The 21431-nt window shown below is 38.2% G+C and overlaps 1 protein-coding gene across 2 annotated transcripts in view; it reads left to right on the top strand.

Moving 5' to 3' along the window:
* Aak1 (AP2 associated kinase 1) overlaps positions 1 to 21431 on the top strand; it is a 179422-nt gene that overhangs the window by 85658 nt on the left and 72333 nt on the right. For both annotated transcript variants that reach the window (XM_026387176.2, XM_026387175.2), the window contains exons 4-5: positions 12455 to 12563; positions 14077 to 14219. In XM_026387176.2, the coding sequence (XP_026242961.2) occupies positions 12455 to 12563; positions 14077 to 14219 (252 nt within the window). The remainder of the gene's footprint in view (positions 1 to 12454; positions 12564 to 14076; positions 14220 to 21431) is intronic.

The raw sequence follows: 21431 nt of genomic DNA, 5'->3' as shown, positions 1-21431 counted from the left end.
TTATAATCTCCATATCCTTATCAACATTTTTTTTCCTAGTTATGATTTTGATTATAGCCTTCCTCCTAGTTGGTGTGAAGTGATACCTCACTGTAGTTTTAATTTACACTTATAATGATTGATGGTGTTGGGTATTTTTTCATGTTTTTGACATTTTTGTGTATGTTCTTTGGAAAGGTGTCGATTTGCATCCTTTGCCAATTTTTACATGGTGTTGTCTTTTTGTGGTTAAGTTGTAACAATTCTTTAAATACTCTGGATGCTAAATCCTTATCAGATGTATGATTTAATCTTTCATCCATTCTAAGTTTTTTCTTTGACTTTCTTAGAATTGTTTGAAACACATAAGTTGTTAATTTTAATGAAGTGCAGTTTTTCTGCCTTCTCCTTATGATTTAGGTGTCATATCTAAAACCCCATTGCCTAATTTTACCACAAGGAATCATCGACATTTTCTGTGAGGAATTTTTAGTCTGTTGGTCTATTTTGAGTTGATTTTTATAAGTGGTATGAGTAGGGATCCAGAATCATTCTTTTGCATATGATATGCACCACTTGTTGAAGCACCACTTTTTGAGAAGACCATTCTTTGCCCAGTGAGTTGATTTGGCACATGTGTCAAAAATCAGTTATATATAAATTTATGGTTGCTACTTAGAGGATCTTGTGCCAGCATATAAATCAATGAACTGTTTGTTTTCCTCATAGGTAAAAACTCACTAGGAAGAAAAATTATCTTAGTGATTTGATTGATTTATGTCCTGGAGCAAGCTATTTTTCTCCTTATAGACTGGTAACCATATAAACAAGCAAATATTTGTCCACTACACTAGATATTGCTTTATTAAGTACCACTGACCAGGAACAGAAGTATAAACCTATTATAAACTTAGAACTTCGGGTCTTATCCAGGGCCACTAGATTAGAAGCTGCTTTTTATCAGGATCTCCTGGTGATTTATATCTATTTAAACTTTGTGTTATTTTTCTCTTAATGTGAAAAAAATACCTGAGAAATAATGATAAAGGAGGACAAACTTATTTTACTTCATGGTTTCAGAGGTTTTGGTCCGTAGTCACTTGACTCCATTGTTTTTGGGTCTGTAGTGAGGCAGAACATCATGGCAGGCAGGGTATGGTAGAGAAGAGCTGCTCACTTCATGGCCACCAGGAAGCAGAGAAGGAGGGGCACAAGATATACCCTTTCAGGAAAGGCTCCCAGTGACCTGCTTCCTCCAACTAGGCCCCACCCCATAAAGCTTCCACCATCTCCTAATAGCATCACCACCTGAGGATCAAGTTTTCAACCCATGAGCCTCTGGGGACAGATCCAAATGTTATAGTCTGAGATGTAGTGCTTGGAAATCAAACTCTAGATGACTTTATAGATCTTTTCAGTAAGTACAGGATTAATTAATGATTAAGAGCAAATTATTTATTTATTTATTGTAGTTGTAAATGGACAGCATGCCTTTATTTTATTTTTTTATTTCTATGTGGTGCTGAGGATGGAACCTAGTGCCTCACCCCAGGCTAGGAAGAATTTTTATCTGGAATTCTTTATGTGGCAGAAGCTCAGCTGAGCCTCCAGTGGAATTCCAGAATCAGCTCAGATCTCATTGTGTATTTTACTACTGCATTGGAATTGATAGTTTTTGTTTGCCTTTGAATAACTCCTTTTGAAGAGAGTTATAAAGGAAACTTAGGGTTGTGGAGGGAAAGAAGAGGGAGAATAGTAAAGCAGAAGATGACTTTTAATAACAACCTTGGGAGAAGTAAACTAATTCCAGCCCTTAGAACTATTTTCCTTCATCTTTAAATCAAGAACCTAAAATTCAATTGATAGGGTCTATGGAATCATACTGTGATTCCAGAAATAGCAGCAGTAGTGCCAAGTCATCTGTTTTAGTCAACAGTTTCATTGCTGTGATCAGAAAACCTGATAAAAACAAAGTAGAGGTGGAAAAGATTATTTTGGCTCATGGTTTTAGAGTTTTAGTCCATAGTCAGTTGACTCCATAGCTGTGGGCCCGAGGTGAGGAGGACATCATGGTGGAAGGGCATGTAGGAGGAAAGCAGCTCTGGACATAGCAATTAGGAAGGGGTGGAGGGAGCATGAGCAAGTGCTCTGCTCATCAGGGACAAAAATCTAAACCAAAAAGGCATCCCCAGTGACCTACTTCTTCCAGCCACACCCTACCTATCTATAGTTACTGTACTGCCCAGTTTATTCATATCAGTAAAGTAATCCACATATTAGGCCTTACCTCTCATAATCTCATTATTTCACATTGGATAATTGTTGCATTGTCACACACATGAGCTTTTGGGTTTACCTCTGAATATTTGAATGGAAGGTTTCAAAGCTGGTAAAGACACTTCTTTGTAAACTTTCTATCTGCAAATGCAAGCACTCTTAGCATCAGGATTTTTTGTAGACACAAGGCTGAAACTCCAAGGAAGGGATTTCTTGAGCAAATATATGAGTATATAAATTAGTTATATACAATATTCATTTTTACATTTTATGGAGGGTGGCATGTTATTGATATGCTATTTAGGTTGCTATCTTTGTTTAATATCAAGGTTTTCATAGATGTCTACAGTTTTCTTATAAGGACTTCAGATTCTTAACCAGGTATTTGTTGCAGGAATTTTAGAGCTAGGGACAGAATACTGTTTAAGCTACAAGCATCATTATTTAGGACCCTGGATAAATTTAACATTTGTGGTAATCTATAGAATCTGGGTTAAAGGCCTGGTTTTTAAATGGAAGCTTTTACATGTATTTATGAAAAAGATTATTCAGTACTTTAAGAATTAAATATGAATATTAATAAGATAACTTCAAACCACTTAAAATATTGATTTAGTAAAAGCAAATCTAATAACAGTTTGTCAGTATTTTATTAATGTTATTTAATGATAGTTAAAGTTTATTATGACAACACAAATTCTTTAAAATTTATCACTGTTTAAATCTATAGTTTAACTGAGCCTTCCTCAATCCCCTAAAAATTGTTTGATTTATATTCATCAGATAGACTTTTATCCCAGTACTCCAAATAATAATAGTAATCAAGGACAGCAAAGTATCTTCCCCACATCCTGCCTTTTCATGAAAAAGCAGGCGGTGGTTGAAGTGCTTCCTATGGTGCCGTCTCATACCTCACCTCCATTTTGGTTCTGCAAGCCTGGAGCTGGTCTTTCAACTGAAGCCAGTGGAATGCTCAGGTATCTTCTGACCTTTTGCTCTTAACAAAAGCTTCTGCCATGTACCTTAAGTGTGAATCAGTCTCAATTTGTGTTAAGAATTTCTGTATTTTGTAACCCTTCAAACAAATTTTCTCCATCAGAGTTCTACACTCAGGGCATTTTACTTCAAAATCTGAGATGTTGATGCATCATCAAGTTGTTAAAGGTAAATACCATTGTTTCTCTCTAAAGAGAGGCTGTTTTCTGCTTGGATGTATCTTAGGATTTCTGAAGAAGGCAAAATGAACACCAGTTTGGGCTTGAACCATGAGCAAACATCTGGGAAAACTGCAGGGTACCATCTGCAGATGTTAGTTATCCTAATTATCTAATGGTTTTTTAACTTCCTCTTGGCTTGTCTGAGGCTATTTGTGCTGCTATAATAAAGTACCTGAAACTAGTCAATTTAAAAAGAACAGAAATTTATTTTCTCACAGTTCTGGAGGCTGAGAAGCCTAAGATAAGTCACCTGCAGGGTTCATGTCTAGTGAGGGTCTCTGTTTCCAAGATGGCACCTTGAATGCTACTTTTTCTGGAGGGGAGAGATGCTTTGTCCCACATGATTGAAGGAAAAAGGTTTAGGCAGTTCTCTCCATCTTTTTTTTTATATAAAACTGCTAATCCCATTCATTAGGTGTCTGCTTTTATGACTACTTACCTCCTAAAAACCCCTCCTCTTAATTTTGTTACATTGGGGATTCATGTTTCACTGTCAGTTTTGGAGGTTCAAATGATAACATGGCTTTACCAAATTTTTTTTCCATATTTCCAGATGATTTATTAATCCTCTTGGGATTAGGTGAACCCAGAGATACTATTGCCTGTTTTCTTTTAAAAACAGTTAAATGGGAAGATATTGGTCTTTCATTCTTTCTTGTGGACACCTGAAAGATGTGATGGTCTTTATTTTGGTTTAAAAGAGCTTCTCTCCAGTTCTTCTTACTTCTCAGACTGTATAAATGGGGGGAAAAAAAAAAAGCTCTAGAAGAGTTATTGATGAGGCAGAAAGGCAGAGGGAGGAATAGGCCTCTGAAATCACATTCTGTTTTTTTTTTTTAATTTGAATTCTGGAGACTGCTTTTCAGCCTCATTATCTCCCTTATATATGTTCCAAAACAGATGCTGTAAGCCCTTTGTCTCATCAGACTTCTTTTTCACCCTGCACATTTTGAAGACAGCCTGTCAAAAACAAAACCACAGATCTGAGCTCACTTGAATTCCCTTTTCCTTCATCCCTAACCCAATGTGCATATCCATCCTTGCTGTCTTTTTGCTTGTGAGGGGGAAGAATAAAGATCACTCTGAGATCAGTTTTTTTTTTTTTTTTTTAAATAGTACTCTTACTCCCTACCCTCTTACCTACAGAACTTTTTTTCTATCAATTATCCTCATCAATTCTCTTCTGGCCCCTTTCACTCTCCAGCACTCACTTTCCTCCCATCCTAAAATCTCCTTCCTTTGTCCTTCCTTCCTTCCTTCCTTCCTTCCTTCCTTCCTTCCTTCCTTCCTTCCTTCCTTCCTTCCTTCCTTCTTTCCCTCCCTCCTTTCCCTTCCTCCCTCCTCAATATTTCTAGTTGTAGATGGACATAATACCTTTGTTTTATTTATATGGTGCTGAGGATCGAACCTTGTGCCTCATATGTGCCAGACAAGTGCTCTACCACTGAACTACAACCCCCAGGCTCATCATTGCTACTTTTTTTTTTTAATTGGTTGTTCAAAACCTTACAAGGCTCTTGACATATCATATTTCAGACATTAGTTTCAAGTGAGTTATGAACTCCCATTTTTACCCCAAATACAGATTGCAGAATCACATCAGTTACACATTCACCTTTTTACATAATGCCCTATTAGTAACTGTTGTATTCTGCTACCTTTCCTATCCTCTACTATCCCCCCTCCCCTCCCCTCCCATCTTCTCTCTCTATCCCATCTACTGTAATTCATTTCTCTCCTTGTTTTTTCTTCCAATTCCCCTCACAAACTCTTTTATGTAGTTTTTTATAACAATGAGGGTCTCTTTCCATTTCCATGCAATTCCCCTTTTCTCTCTCTTTCCCTCCCATCTCGTGTCTCTGTTTAATATCAATCTTTTCTTCCTGCTCTTCCTCCCTGCTCTATTCTTAGTTGCTCTCATTATATCAAAGAAGACATTTGGTATTTGTTTTTTAGGGATTGCCTGGCTTCACTAAACATAATCTGCTCTAGTGCCATCCATTTCCCTGCAAATTCCATGAATTTGTCATTTTTTAGAGCTGCGTAATACTCCATGGTGTATAACTGCCACATTTTTTTAATCCATTCATCCATTGAAGGGCATCTGGGTTGGTTCCACAGTCTAGCTATTGTGAATTGTGCTGCTATGAACATCGATGTGGCAGTATCCCTGTAGTACGCTCTCTTAAGGTCTTCAGGGAATAGACCAAGAAGGGCAATAACTGGGTCAAATGGTGGTTCCATTCCCAGCTTTCCCAGGAATCTCCATACTGCTTTCCAAATTGGCTGAACCAATTTGCAGTCCCACCAGCAATGTACAAGAGTACCCTTTTCCCCACATCCTCTCCAGCACTTGTTATTGTTTGACTTCCTATTGGCTGCCAATCTTACTGGAGTGAGATGGTATCTTAGGGTGGTTTTGATTTGCATTTCTCTGACTGCTAGAGATGGTGAGCATTTTTTCATGTATTTGTTGATTGATTGTATGTCCTCCTCTGAGAAGTGTCTGTTCAGGTCCTTGGCCCATTTGTTGATTGGGGTATTTATTGTCTTATTGTCTAATTTTTTGAGTTCTTTGTATACTCTGGATATTAAGGCTCTGTCTGAAGTGTGAGGAGTAAAAATTTGTTCCCATGATGTAGGCTCCCAGTTTACTTCTCTTATTGTTTCTCTTGCTGTGAAAAAACTTTTTAGTTTAAGTAAGTCCCATTTGTTGATTCTTGCTGTTAACTCTTGTGCTATAGGCATCCTGTTAAGGAATTTGGAGCCTGATCCCACAATATGTAGATCGTAGCCAACTTTTTCTTCTATCATAAGCAGAGTCTCTGATTTGATATCCAGGTCCTTGATCCATTTTGAGCTCACTTTTGTGCATGGTGAGAGGAGGGGATTCAGTTTCATTTTGTTGCATATGGATTTCCAGTTTTCCCAACACCATTTGTTGAAGATGCTATCCTTCCTCCATTGCATGCTTTTAGCCCCTTTATCAAATATAAGATAGTTGTAATTTTGTGGATTAGTCTCTGTATCCTCTATTCTGTACCATTGGTTCACCCGCCTGTTTTGGTACCAGTACCATGCTGGTTTTGCTACTATTGCTCTGTAGTATAGTTTGAAATCTGGTATTGCTATACCACCTGATTCACACTTCCTGCTCAGAATTGCTTTTGCTATTCTGGGTCTTTTATTTCTCCATATGAATTTCATGACTGCTTTATCTATTTCTACAAGCAATGCCATTGAGATTTTGATTGGCATTGCATTAAACCTATAGAGGACTTTTGGTAATATCGCCATTTTGATGATGTTAGTTCTGCCTATCCATGAACAGGGTATATCTTTCCATCTTCTAAGATCTTCTTCTACTTCTCTTTTTAGGGTTCTGTAGTTTTCATTGTATAAATCTTTCACCTCTTTTGTTAGGTTGATTCCCAAGTATTTTATTTTTTTTTTGAGGATATTGTGAATGGAGTGTTTTTCCTCACTTCCGTTTCAGAAGTTTTGTCACTGATATACAGAAATGCCTTTGATTTGTGCGTGTTGATTTTATATCCTGCCACTTTGCCGAATTCATTTATTAGTTCTAGTAGTTTTTTTGTAGACCCTTTTGGGTCTTCTATGTATAGAATCATGTCATCTGCAAATAGTGATAATTTAAGTTCATCTTTTCCAATTTTTATGCCTTTAATTTCTTTCGTTTGTCTAATTGCTCTGGCCAGTGTTTCGAGAACTATATTGAATAGAAGTGGTGATAAAGGGCATCCCTGTCTTGTTCCAGATTTTAGAGGGAATGCCTCCAATTTTTCTCCGTTCAGAATGATGTTAGCCTGGGGCTTAGCGTAGATAGCTTTTACAATATCAAGGTAAGTTCCTGTTATCCCTAGTTTTTCTAATGTTTTGAACATAAAGGGATGCTGTACTTTGTCGAATGCTTTTTCTGCGTCTATCGAGATGATCATATGGTTCTTATCTTTAAGTCTATTGATATGGTGAATAACATTTATTGATTTCCGTATATTGAACCATCCCTGCATCCCAGGGATGAATCCTACTTGATCATAGTGCACAATTTTTTTGATGTGTCTTTGTATCCGATTCGCCAGAATTTTATTGAGGATTTTTGCATCTAGGTTCATCAGAGATATTGGTCTGTAGTTTTCTTTCTTTGAAGTGTCTTTGTCTGGTTTCGGAATCAATGTGATGTTGGCCTCATAGAATGAATTTGGAAGAACTCCCTCTTTTTCTATTTCCTGAAATAACTTGAAAAGTATTGGTATTAATTCTTCTTTAAAGGTTTTGTAAAACTCCGCTGTATACCCATCCGGTCCTGGGCTTTTCTTGGTTGGTAGTCTTTTGATTACTTCTTCAATTTCATCCATTGATATTGGTCTGTTCAAATCGTGTGTGTCCTCCTGACTCAGTCTGGGCAAGTCATATGTCTTAAGAAATTTATTGATGTCTTCACTATCTTCTATTTTATTGGAATATAGGTTTTCAAAATAATTTCTAATTATCTTCTGTATTTCTGTGGCGTCTGTTGTGATATTGCCTTTTTCATCCCTTATGTTAGTAATTTGAGTTCTCTCTCTTCTTCTCTTCGTTAGCATGGCTAAGGGTCTGTCAATCTTGTTTATTTTTTCAAAGAACCAACTTTTAGTTTTGTTAATTTTTTCAATAGTTTCTTTTGTTTCAATTTCATTGATTTCCGCTCTGATTTTAATTATTTCTTGCTTTCTGCTGCATTTACTATTGTTTTGCTCTTCCTTTTCTAGGGCTTTGAGATGAAGTGTGAGCTCATTTATTCGTTGGTTTTTCCTTTTTTTGAGGAATGACCTCCAGGCGATGAATTTCCCTCTTAAAACTGCTTTCATTGTGTCCCATAGATTCCGATATGTTGTGTCTGAATTTTCATTTATCTCTAAGAATTTTTTGATTTCCTCCTTTATGTCTTCTGTAACCCCTTGATCATTCAGTAACATATTGTTCATTTTCCATGTGATATTGGATTTTCCCTTCCTTCTTTTATCATTAATTTCCAGTTTCAATCCATTATGATCAGATAAAATGCATGGTATAATCTCCACCCCTTTATATTTATTGAGGGTTGCCCTATGGCATAATATATGGTCTATTTTTGAGAAGGATCCATGTGCTGCTGAGAAAAAAGTATATCCATTCGATGATGGTTGGTATATTCTATATATGTCAGTTAAGTCTAGGTTATTGATTGTGGTATTGCGTTCTATAGTTTCTTTATTCAACTTTTGCTTGGAGGTTCTGTCCAATGGTGAGAGAGGTGTGTTGAAGTCACCCATAATTATTGTGTTGTGATCTATTTGATTCTTGAACTTGAGGAGAATTTGTTTTATGTATTTCGCAGCACCGTTATTTGGTGCATAAATATTGATAATTGTTATATCTTGTTTCAGGATCTTCTTGCTTTCAGCGTTTGAGTTGAAAAGTCCGTTGTTAACCTTATTGGTTTACCCCTGAATGTAATCTTTCTCTTTTCTCTTGTAGCTTTTAATATTTTCTCTTTGTTCTGTATATTGGATATCTTCATAACAATGTGTCTTGGCGTTGGTCTACTGTGATTTTGTATGCTCGGTGTCCTGTATGCATCTACAATTTGTATATCTGTTTCCTTTTTTATTTCTGGAAAGTTTTCTGCAATTATTTCATCTAGTAGATTACTCATTCCCCTGGTTTGAATCTCTATCCCTTCCTCTATCCCAGTGACTCTTAAATTTGGTTTTTTTATATTATCACATATCTCTTGTAGGTTTCTCTCGTGATTTTTAACCAGCCTATCTGAGTTGGCTAGACTCTTTTCCAGATGATATATTTTGTCTTCGTTATCTGACATTCTGGCTTCTACTTGCTCCACTCTATTAATGATACTCTCATTTGAGTTTTTAATTTGGTTTATAATTTCCCTCATTTCTAAGATCATTGTTTGATTCTTTTTTATAGTCTCTATCTTCTGATAAAGATGCTTAACTTCTTCTTTTATCTGTTTATGTAATTCATTCTCAATGTGTTCTTTCGCTGCTTGAATTTGCTGTCTCGTATCCTCTTTAAGGTTCCTTTCCATCTGTCTCAGGTGATCCATGAGTTCTTTATATGAGCATTTTTCTGGTGACTCTATATCCTCCTGAATATTTAGGCTGCCCTGCATTGTTTGCACTCCTTTTCTTCCTTGCTTTTTCATGCTGTTCATATTGTTTCTTGTTCTGTTTGACTGCTGAGTTACTGTTTACTCCTATAAATTTATTTGATGCTTGGGAGGAAAGGTATTAGAAGGGATGGGAAGAAGTCACTAAAGAGAATGAGAGTAAGCAGGTAGAATTCAAGGAAGGGGGAATAAGAAAATTGAAAAGAAATGTAAAGGCAGGAGAAAAGAAGGAAAGAACAAAATAGAAAATTTAAAAGAATTTAAAAAAATAATAGTAGAAATGAAAAATGAAATTAAAAAAAATAGAATAAAATAAAATAAGATGGATTAAAAAAAATTTAAAAGGACAGCAAAAAAAAAAAAAAATTATAGATGTAGTCCTAGAGTTCGATTAACTGCTCTTCCAGTAGATGGAGCTATGCCTACCGGGCCAAGTCTCTCCTCTCAGTAGGCGGGAGTCAATCACTGTGCAGCAGTTCTTCCTCCCGGACTGGGCGAGTCTCCACTCCTGCTGTGGGCGGGGCCTTTCCCAGAGCTGGTCAGGGGTCGTTTGCAGCACTGGGCTGGCAGGTGGGGGGTGGTCGTCTGTAGCTCCAAACCACCAGAGGAGGTTCACAGAGTCGGGCCTGCCGGGGCCGAGCAGGCAGCGCCCGCTCCCCCACTCACTGTAAGGTTGCAGGCAGCGGCTGCTTGGCGCCAGCCATCCGCGGTTCACAAAGCCGCGGCGGGCGTGGGCCCTGGCAGGCAGCGTCCCTTCCTAAGTTTGCTGTAGCGTGTGGGCGGCGGCAGTTCACAGAGAGCCGGGTGGCGGGGGCCCAGGTGGTCAATGTCTGCTCCTACGTTCGCTGTAACATGTGGACTGCAACCACCCGGCAGCGGCTGGTGGTGGATCACGGAGCCTGGCCAGTGTGGGCCCAGGCAGGCCACGCCCGCTCCTAAGCTCGGTGTACTGTGTGGGCCGCTCGTCTGGCAGTGGCCAGCAGAGGTTCACAGAGCCAGGCCGGTGCCCAGGCAGGGAGCGCCCGTTCCTAAGATTGCTGCTACGTGTGATCAGCGGCCGGCTGCAGTTCACAGAACCGGGCGGCGGGGGGCCCAGGCGGTCAATGTCTGCTCCTACGTTCGCTGCAACTTGTGGGCTGCAGCCACCCGGCAGCGGCCGGTGGTGGATCACGGAGCCGGGCCGGTGTGGGCCCAGGCAGGCCCGCCCGCTCCTAAGATTGCTGCTACGAGTGAGCAGCAGCCATTTGGCGGCGGCTGGCGGGGCTGTGCCCCTGCTCTGCGTTGCCGAGTTTCAGTAGTCTGTGACAAGCAGACACCTCCAATTAAACTTACTAGTTCCCGGTAGGTCTCCTTTCAGTGGAATTTTGCTTGAAGTTTCTCAGCCTGACGCATGTGGGTGTATTAATGAGTCTCTCTGATCCCTTTACCACGGACGCATTGAATGTGCTGCCTCTTCGCCGTTGGCCATGTTGGGCTCCCCCATCATTGCTACTTTCTTAAGCATAATGTTCTAAAACAATTACCTGTAGTCACAGGTGCTACTTGCTCAACTCCAATTCTTTGCAAGTCCAGGTCCATTCTCACCTCTATCCCATCCCTTCTCTGAACCTATTCTCACAGAAGTCTTCAGAGTTTTCCTGTGGTCACTTTCTACCTCTCTCTACCTTTTGGGGAGTCCATTCATTCTGTCTAGTCAGAGGAAAGGTCTGATGAGTTTTGGAGCTCGAGCACACTCATTTGGTACTGTCAGGTTTCCTCTTGTTTTTGTATGTAATTTCAGATTACAAGACTTTAAAAAAGCTAAATCTCTGTTAGGGTAGTAGTAATTTCTGTTCTTATGGTCCAAACTGCCAAGTTTGTATGGAGGCTTTCATAGAACCACATAGTTTCCATTTCCTTCCCCTAAGTTTTCAAAAACAAAAGTAAAACAATTTATTAAAACTATTTTTTTTACCTTATATTTGCCTAAGAATCATATTACACAACTTGCTCAATTTCTTTCTCCAGCAGAGTATCTTAATGACCTTGGATTTCAATTTCAAGATCTGCCTCTGTGGATGTTAAAATGACTTTACCCAGGTGTTAGGCAACTTGTAATGCCTAAATGGTTCCTGACACATAGGAAATGCTCAGTAAATATTTGTTGGATGAATGAATTCCCCAAGCAGCGTGAGAGATCACATGCAGTTTTGACGGATTCCCTATCTTATATCCCAGTTGATTAGCTTGAAAGGCTTAATTATGAGCAAAATGCTTAGATCTGGATACTATTGTAGTCCCTTCAAAACTTTGTAAAGCAATTATTCTTTTCATGTATTTTCAAAAGGGAGAAGCAATATGAATCATTTTAAAGTCAAGTTGAAATCATTTTTGCCTCCACAACCAGGGTAAAGAAACCTCCATTTTTTTCCTGTAATTTATACATGTAAATTTATACATGTAAATAGTTCATACTGTCTCTGTCCTCCTAGGCAGTATTTCTGGAGTGAGGGAGTTCTTTGCTTCTGGTTTATATAGGGCACTGGTGTGGTGAGCAAGTAGGTGTTCTGTGTGCATTGACTTTAGAATTTAGATTCTGGAGAGTGATTTGATTCATTAGGGACATGAGTTGCCATTGGAATCCAGGCTGTGCTCTCAGGACCCCTGGAAACCTGTTCCTGGCTCAGCTTCTTACTCTTACCTCTCAAAACTATCAGTTTTGTCTCTGTGTATTGAAGTTATCTATGCTAATAATGGAAGTTTCTAGTTAATTCTGTCCCTATTAGTGTCTGTAACTGACAATATATTTCTCAACTCTTGTTCACAGAGGGACTTGTCAGGGCACAAGAACATTGTGGGTTACATTGATTCTAGTATCAACAATGTGAGTAGCGGCGATGTATGGGAAGTTCTCATTCTGATGGACTTTTGTAGAGGTATGTATATGAACCATACCCTTAATCTCTCATTTCTCTAGCATTTTGATTGTCAAGGGCATGAGAATTCATAAGGATTCTTTCATTTAATTGCATTGTACCTACCCTGAAGTATGTCATTTTAATTTTACAGATAGGAAAACTAAGAAGATGTAAAGATATAGAATCTGCTGTCAACCTTGATTATGATTGCAAGAGCAGTGGTACAAATAATTGACAGTGATAAATAATACAGATCCCCATTTTTGTTAGGTTTGGGAAGGTTTGGTCATGTATATAAATGAGAACACATGAGAATGAGAATGAATGTGTCCTTTGTGATGCTTTAAAACCAGTCATGAAGGCACATAATAAAGGCCTAACTCCAGATGGAATAAAGAAGCAGCCAGCTTCCCTGCCCCCGCACTTGTGTGTTTTTTCCCCCACTCACACCACCATCCTTGTGTAATGGGGTAAAAGAATCCTTTCTGTCCAATGGAAATAACTTTCTCCTCACTCGAGCTATAATTCCTAGTAAGGCTACATTCACATGATGTTGCTGTTAACTGTGGAGTTTAAATAGTTGGAAGCTTGAAGTTTCCAACATTTATCTTGAGAATCCAGACTAATAAATGAGTATTCAGAGTTGACTGTGTTCCATACAACTATTGTTTAGAGGTTTGGCTCTTTTTAGCTAAGCACCTGGCACCTACAAGCTTGGATCATTGTCTTATTGTGCCCTCTTTTGTAATTGCCCTTAGTTCCACTAACATTTTTCTGCCATTAACAATACTGCCTATTAAATATGTTGCTCATATATAATAAATATATAATTTAATATAAATTAAATATGTTGCTCATCTCAAAAATGAGATCCAGTAATTTCAGCCTTCATTATATGAGCTATTAACATGATTTTGTAAAATACTACCAAATTGACAATTTATTTCCGCCCAATTATAGACCAGGCAATATAGGAACATTCAGGGATCTGGATAATTCTGTGAGAGAGGTCATCAGTCTTTTGATCTTAGAGATGAAGGTTGGCGTAGCATTTGCACAGGCCAGACAGTTAAGTAGTGAAACCAAAGAGACCAAGCTTTTCCTAAAGTGCAAACTAACACTGTATTCCTCCTGCTACCTGAGTCTGTTGTGCCATCTGATTCTTACTAAAAGAGGACAAGTTGAGGCTGTGGCCTTATCTCATACCCAACGGGCATAGTAAAACCAGGGAACTATAGCAAGGCAATATTGTCAGTTCTTTTACTAATCTTGAAGACATAATAAGGGCAACTCACATCTGAAGTACTTTGTGAAATAAAGAAAGTGATTTTGATGTATTAGAAGAGGCACTGGATTGTAAGAAAACAAATTGCAAATCAAGAGTCTAGACACCTGGGATTTAGTCTGACTTGACTGGTGATTAGTTCAGTAACTTTAGTTCAGGTTGCTCCTCTTTGGATAGCCATTCATCCTTCTGGTCTACATGACCAGTTTGACTAAGATTATAACCTCTTCTTTGTACCCCTGTCAGGAGGCCAGGTGGTAAACCTGATGAACCAGCGCCTGCAAACAGGCTTTACAGAGAATGAAGTGCTGCAGATATTCTGTGATACCTGTGAAGCTGTTGCCCGCCTGCATCAATGCAAAACGCCTATTATCCATCGTGACCTAAAGGTAAGAGACCACACTGTTCATTGTGTTCTTAATAAATATTTTTTATCTGGAATAGATACTTAGGGGATGTAAAAGAAGTTTAAGGCATGGTCCCTAATTCTAAGCTTATGTTCTACTTAGAAAGAGAAAATACAAAGGAAAAACTACAGTATAAGTATCAATTTTTTTTTTTAAAGAGAGAATTTTTTTTAATATTTATTTTTTAGTTTTCAATGAACACAACATCTTTATTTTATTTTTATGGGGTGTTGAGGATCGAGCCTAGCGCCCCATGCATGCCAGGTGAGCGCACTACTGCTTGAGCCACATCCCCAGCCCCACAAGTATCAATTTTATGAGTAACCTTCAGAAATTCTTTATAATTATCAAATGCCTGACCTGTGGTATTTTTTATTGTTGTTGTTGTTGTTGTTTATTTGTTTGTTTTTTGCTATACTCCCAAATTCATTTTTCCAGGGTCATGAAAAGTAATATATTAATTAAAATAGTTTGTTAACAATGATACTTGGTTTCAAAAGACAATTTCAGGGCAGGGATTGTGGCTCAGTGGTACAGTGATTGCCTACAATGTGTGAGGCACTGGGTTCAATCCTCAGCACCACATACAAAAGAAAATAAATAAAGTTATGAAAAGAAGTCTATTTCATGTTTTACGAAATCCATTATTTTAAAATTTGGTCCTACTCATTACCATCCGCTTGCATTCTGCCTTTCATATTATAGTCACTTGATAATGTTTGTTAAATGGAATTGGCACCCAATTAGGTTTCAACTTAGCATTTATTGAATGCCAACTGTGTGCCATGTATTCTATTACAGTTTATATGTACTGTCTCTGTAGAGGGAGACATTTTTTATTACATTTTAGAGTTGAAGAAACCAAATAGCAGAAATGTTATGTGATTTGCTTAGAATTGTATGATTAGGAAGAAGTAATACCAGAATTTGAACCCAGCTCTTCTGATTCTAAATTACAATTTCTTTTCATTATACTTGTGTTTCAAGAAACATGCTTCATAGATAATAAATTGCATCAGTGTCCCATCCTGTGTTAAATATAGACAGCTAGGTTTCACCCTGAATTAGGTTAGAACTTTGGTGGTGATGCCAGGGAGTCCCAGGAATTCATATCTTAATAAGCAACCCAGGTGGTTTTTGTATATTTGAAAACTTGAAGATCATTGTAGCATACTAGCCTGTCTGTCTTTTTTTTCTTTCTTTTTCTTTTTAACAATTAGAGATGTGATTGTAATTGTAGTAGGCTCATAGTAAATATTCACATGCCATAAAATTCACCTTTTAAAATACACAATTTATCATTTTTTACTATAAGACTGTACAAACTTATCATTATGTAATTCTAGAATATTGCATCATCCTCCAAAGAAATTCTATATCCAATAATAACCATTCCTCATTCCCTTCCCTTGCATTAGCCCCTGCCCACCACTATCTACTTTCTGTGTCTCTATATTTTTATCTTCTGGACATTTCATCTACATAGAATCATATAATATGTCACTACTTATATCTGATTTCTTTCACTTAGCATGTTTTGAAGGTTCCCCTGTTGTACTATGTATTAGTAGTTCATTTCTAGCCATATAACATTCATTGTAAGCATCTAATACATTTTGTTTATCAATTCATTCATTGGTGGACATTTGAGTTTTCATTTTTTGATTACTATAAATAATGCTGCCATGAACATTGCCTGCCAGTTTTTGTGTGACCTATTTTGAATTCTTTTAGGTATTTATCTTGAGGTATTTATCATATGGTGACTCTGTGTTTTACCTTTCTGAGGAACTTTCAAATTGTTTTCTAAAGTGGCCACTCTATTTCACATTCATCAGAATGTGTAATATTTCCAATTTGTCCCCACTCTTACCTACACTTGTTACTATCCTTTTTTATTTTAGCCATCCTGGTAATTGTGAAGTAGTATATATAGGCATTCCTGTAATAAAGCAGGGAGCGTACAGGAAGATAGGTAAAAACTCCAAAAGCCTTAGCTTTCTCCAGTGTACCTCTTCCCACATTAAGCCTCCTCGGCCTAAGGAAAAAAAGGAGACTGCATCTTGGTGAATATTTATTATGAGCCTACTACAAGTATGTAATATTGTGGGGATGGTATAGCTTTAGCAATACTACATTCCTACCCACAAGATGTTTCAAGTACTGTTGGTGAGAAGATATAAATGAAATATTTAGGCTTGAAATAGGAAGAGGTAAAATGCAAAAATCTATAGAAGAAAATGATAAATAGAGGAGCATATGTGATCAGATAGCAGGAACAGGAGTAGTGATTGTAATTTTCTGGAAAAGTCATATTTCGAAGGAGTGGTGGGATTTGAGTGGTCAGAAACAATAGGTCAGAAACATTCTAGGTAAAGAGTAGAGTCAGAGGACTACATATAGAAGGCAGTAGCCAAGGTGTGTGGAGTTGTGGAGTTAGGCAAGATCTGGTACATGGCTAGTTGCATACCAGGTTAGTCTCACTGTAGGTCATGTGTTGACTCCTGAAAGCCCCACCAGAAGACTTATAGAGCTAATTAACAAACTCCGCAAAGTAACAAGTTTCAAAATCAACATACAAAAATCAGTGGCTTTCCCATACACCAACGATGAACCTGCTGAAAAGCAAAACAGGAAAACAATCCCATATAATAGAGTAGCCTCCAAAAAATAAAATACCTAGGAATCTAACCAAGGAGGTGAAAGACCTCTACTATGAAAACTACAGAACAGTGAAGAAAGAAATTAAAGAAGACACTGGAAGATGGGAAAACCTCCCATGTTCATTAGGAGGCAGAATTAATATTGTTACAATGGCATATTACCAAAAGCGATATATAGATTCAGCAGAATCCTCAGCAGAATACCACAGAACTATAAAAACCAGTCCTAAAATTCATTTGGAAGAATTAAAGACCCAGAATAGCCAAAGCAATTCTAAGCCAAAAAATACAAATCAAAACTCTACTTAAGATTTTATCTCATACCAATCAGAATGGCAGTCATCAAGAATATAAACAATAATAAATGCTGGAGAGAATATGGAGAAAAAGAAACACTTTTACACTATTGGCCGGCAAATTAGTATAATCACTGTGCAAATCAGTATGGAGGTTCCTCAAAAGAGTAGAAACCATCATATGATCCAGCTATACCACTCCTTTATTTTATCCTAAAGAATTAAAGTCATCATATTATAGTGATGCATGCCTACTCATGTGTATGGCAGCACAATTCACAATAGCCAAACTGTGAAACCAGCTTAGGTGTCTGTCAGTGGATGAATGGATAAAGAAAATCACACACACACACACACACACACACACACACACAACACTCTCTCTCTCTCTCTCTCACACACACACACACACAAAATGGAGTTTATTCAGTCATAAAGAAGAATGAAATTATGTCATTTGTAGGAAAGTGGCTGGAACTTGAGAATACTGTGTTAAGAGAAATAAGCCAGAGCTGGGGTTGTGGCTCAGTGATAGAGCAGTTGCCTACCACGTGTGAGGCACTGGGTTTGACTCTCAGCACTGCATATAAATAATAAATAATTAAAACTATGTCCATCTACAACTTAAAAAATAAAAATTTAAAAAAAAAAGAGAAATAAGCCAAACTCAGAAGTCAAGGATCCTATGTTTTCTCTCATATTAAAAGCTAGAGAGGAAAAAAGAAAATAAAGTAGTGGGCAGGGAGATGTCTCATGAAAATGAAAGGGAGACCAATAGAGTAGAGGAAAGGGCCCAGCAGGAGGGAAGGGCAAGGGGAAATACTGGAGGATGAGATTGACCAAATTAAATTATTATATGAAGATGCGACAGAGAATCTCACCACAATGTATAATTATAATGCACAAATAAAAATATGGAAAAAATACATAGATAAATGTATGATTTTTCCTAGTTGCCTTTACCAGTCAGTGAAATTCTTGGTTAAATCCTGTTAGCATGTGTGTTAGTCAGCCTTATGTTACTATAACAATATGTGATATAATCAATTTATAGATAGAAAAGTTTTATTTTGGATCACAGTTTTAAAGGTTCCAGTCCATGATTGATTGCCCTATTGCTTTGGGGCACATGGTAAGGCAACACATTATAGCAAAAGGGTTGAAAATTTAGCTCATTGTTAGAGCACTTGCCTTCCACATGTAAGTCCCTAGGTTTGATCCTTGACCCTAGAAGGAAAAAAAAAAAATGTGTTGCAGAGAAAAATCTTTCATTTTATGACCAGGGAGCAAAAACCAGAAAGTAGAAGGGACTGGGTCCCATAATCCCTTTTATGAAGACACACCACTGAAGACTTAGAGACCTCTACTAGGTCTCACCTCTTAAAGTTTCCATCACTTCCCAGGAACACTAGCCTAGGGGCCAGTCATTTAACACAAGGCCTTTGAGGGGCTATTCCAAATCCAAACACATGTATTTCTAAATAAGAAGTGATACCAAAATTTAAGGACCTGACCCCTCTCTCTGCCACTCACTTTGGAGAAGAGTTTGTGAGGGACATGAAAATAGGGGAGAAGTGTGGCTGGCAGGCACTGTTTCTATGGCCTTGTGATTTGGGGCCTCTTTTTGGCCCTATACCCCTGTCAAACGGGGTTGGATTTCATATTGTTTAAAAATATTTTTTAGTTGTTGATGGACCTTTTTTTTATTTATTAGTATGTGGTGCTGAGAATCGAACCCAGTGCCTCACACATGCTAGGCAAGCACACTTCCACTAAGCTATAACCCCAGCCCTAGATTTCATATTTAAAATTTTTTTTATTTTTAATTGTCTTAATAATTGAACATATTTATGGATACAGTAAAATATTTCAGTACACGATACAATGTCAGATTTCCTATTTGTCAGATTCTTTAACACTGTGTGACTGATACCAACAGATTTATAGATGCTCTGAGAGATGAACATAGGCAGCTTCCTCCATGTTACTAAATGCAACATTTTCAGCCCTATCTAATTTACTGTGTTCTGACAGGTGAGAACAAGGGAGGAGGCAGAGAGGGCAACAGGGCAACTTAGAGTATATTGCTTTGATTTTTTTTTTAAAACCAAAGTTCACCTTTATTTTAACTTGTTTTGGGGGGTGGGTAACCAGGAATTGAACTCAGGGGCACTCAACCACTGAGATATATTCCCAGCCCTGTTTTGTATTTTATTTAGAGACAGGGTCTTGTTAGGTGCTTAGTGTCTCACTTTTGCTGAGTCTGACATTGAACTCACAATCCTCCTGTCTCAGCCTCCTAAGCCACTGGGATTACAGGCATGAGTGGCTGGGATTACAGGCATGCACCACTGTGCCTGCTGTTTTAGATTAAATTCTAAATGATAATCATTTCATCCCAGGAGATGATAATATACATTGGGTTATGTATTTGCCGGAGAATAATGCCCTAGAGCATGCTGTACTACTTTTAGGTGGTGGTCAGTACCACCCAGTGATGGGACCTTTGGGAGTTTGGTGTCTTGCCTGGGGATACAGAATAGGTCAGTGGAAGGGCTAAGATAGCAGGGTGCCAGACTCTTCTTTTACTGAGTGAGCAGCTCACAAAACATTTCACTGGAATTAGAGGGCAAGGCAGTAGCAGGAGTGAGAAGTTGCCACACTGTTTCCCAGACTTTACCCTGGAATCTCAGAGGAGAAGCATAGAAACGTGGTATTAGGCTTTGTGATAGTTGTTTGTTTTTGTTTGTTTGTTAGTTTGTTTTAGTACTGGGGATTTAATCCAGGGGCTCACTGAGCCACATCCCCAGCCTGTCTTTTATTTTTTATTTAGTGACAGGGTCTTGCTATGGTTGGTTTTGAAAACTTGCGATCCTCCTGCCTCAGCCTCCTCAGCCGTGGGGGCTTTGGTTGTATTTTAATCAATATTTGCAGGGAAATGGATGGCATTAGAGCAGATTATGCTAAGTGAAGCTAGCCAATCCCTAAAAAACAAACGCCAAATGTCTTCTTTGATATAAGGAGAGCAACTAAGAACAGAGTAGGGAGGAAGAGCATGAGAAGAAGATTAACATTAAACAGGAATGAGAGGTGGGAGGGAAAGGGAAGGAGAAGGGTAATTGCATGGAAATGGAAGGAGACCCCCATTATTATACAAAATTACACATAAGAGGAAGTGAGGGGAAAGGGGGAAAAATAAGAGAGAGAAATGAATTACAGTAGATGGGGTAGAGAGAAAAGATGGGAGGGGAGGGGAGGGGAGGGAGGATAGTAGAGGATAGGAAAGGCAGCAGAATACAACAGACACTAGTATGGCAATATGTAAAACAGTGGATGTGTAACCGATGTGATTCTGCAGTCTGTATACGGGGTAAAAATGGGAGTTCATAACCCACTTGAATCAAATGTGTGAAATATGATATGTCAAGAACTATGTAATGTTTTGAACAACCAACAATAAAAATTAAAAAATAAATAAATAAATGGAAAAAAATAAGACATGATTTAAAATACAAAAAATAAATAAGCCTCTAATATATAGAATAAAGGCATATATAAAATAAAAAAAATATTGAAGACTGTCAGGAGTGCTAATGGTTTGCCTGCCATGGTTCAAAAGACTAACTGTTCTCTGTTCTCCCTGCCGTGGATACAGGGAGCAAAAGCAAGGACTGAGAGGAGCCCTTGACTGGATCTATTGCAGAGAAATCCTGGTTGTTCTTACGTTTAGCTATTGACAGTTGGTACCATCTAGATACTCTGTTGATTTCTATTAATATGTGCCTGGTGGGCAGTCATATTTGCCTTCTGCATCCCCAGCTTCCAAAGTTCTGAGTGAAATGTTTCCATGTACCTCTTGTTTCCCTGGCTCGTGTTGTATCATAGAGCCTTGGTCACTCTGAGTTCCGTGACACTGCTAGAAACAGACACTGCAGTCCTGGTGGTAGCCAGTGCTAAGTTTTTTGTTTTTTTTTTAATATTTTTAAGTTATACATGGACACAATATCTTTATTTTGTTTATTCATTTTTATGTGGTGCTGAGGATCGAACCCATTGCCTCACATGTGCAAGGCAAATGCTCTGCAACTGAGCCACAACCCCAGCCCTAAGTTCTTTATTCTGTTGGCCAGAGAAAGGATTGGTTCCTGCTCTGTGAGCAGGACTTCCATCTGGGGAGCAGGTACCACTCTGAGTACAAGCTAATGGGACACCAGAAAAGGCACAGGTTAGGCCTT

The sequence above is a fragment of the Urocitellus parryii genome, chromosome 12, assembly GCF_045843805.1.
Source record: "Urocitellus parryii isolate mUroPar1 chromosome 12, mUroPar1.hap1, whole genome shotgun sequence".
In the NCBI taxonomy this organism is placed as follows: Eukaryota; Metazoa; Chordata; class Mammalia; order Rodentia; family Sciuridae; genus Urocitellus; species Urocitellus parryii.
The sequence above is the reverse complement of the archived record's forward strand: the minus strand, read 5'-3'. Positions and strand labels throughout refer to the sequence as shown.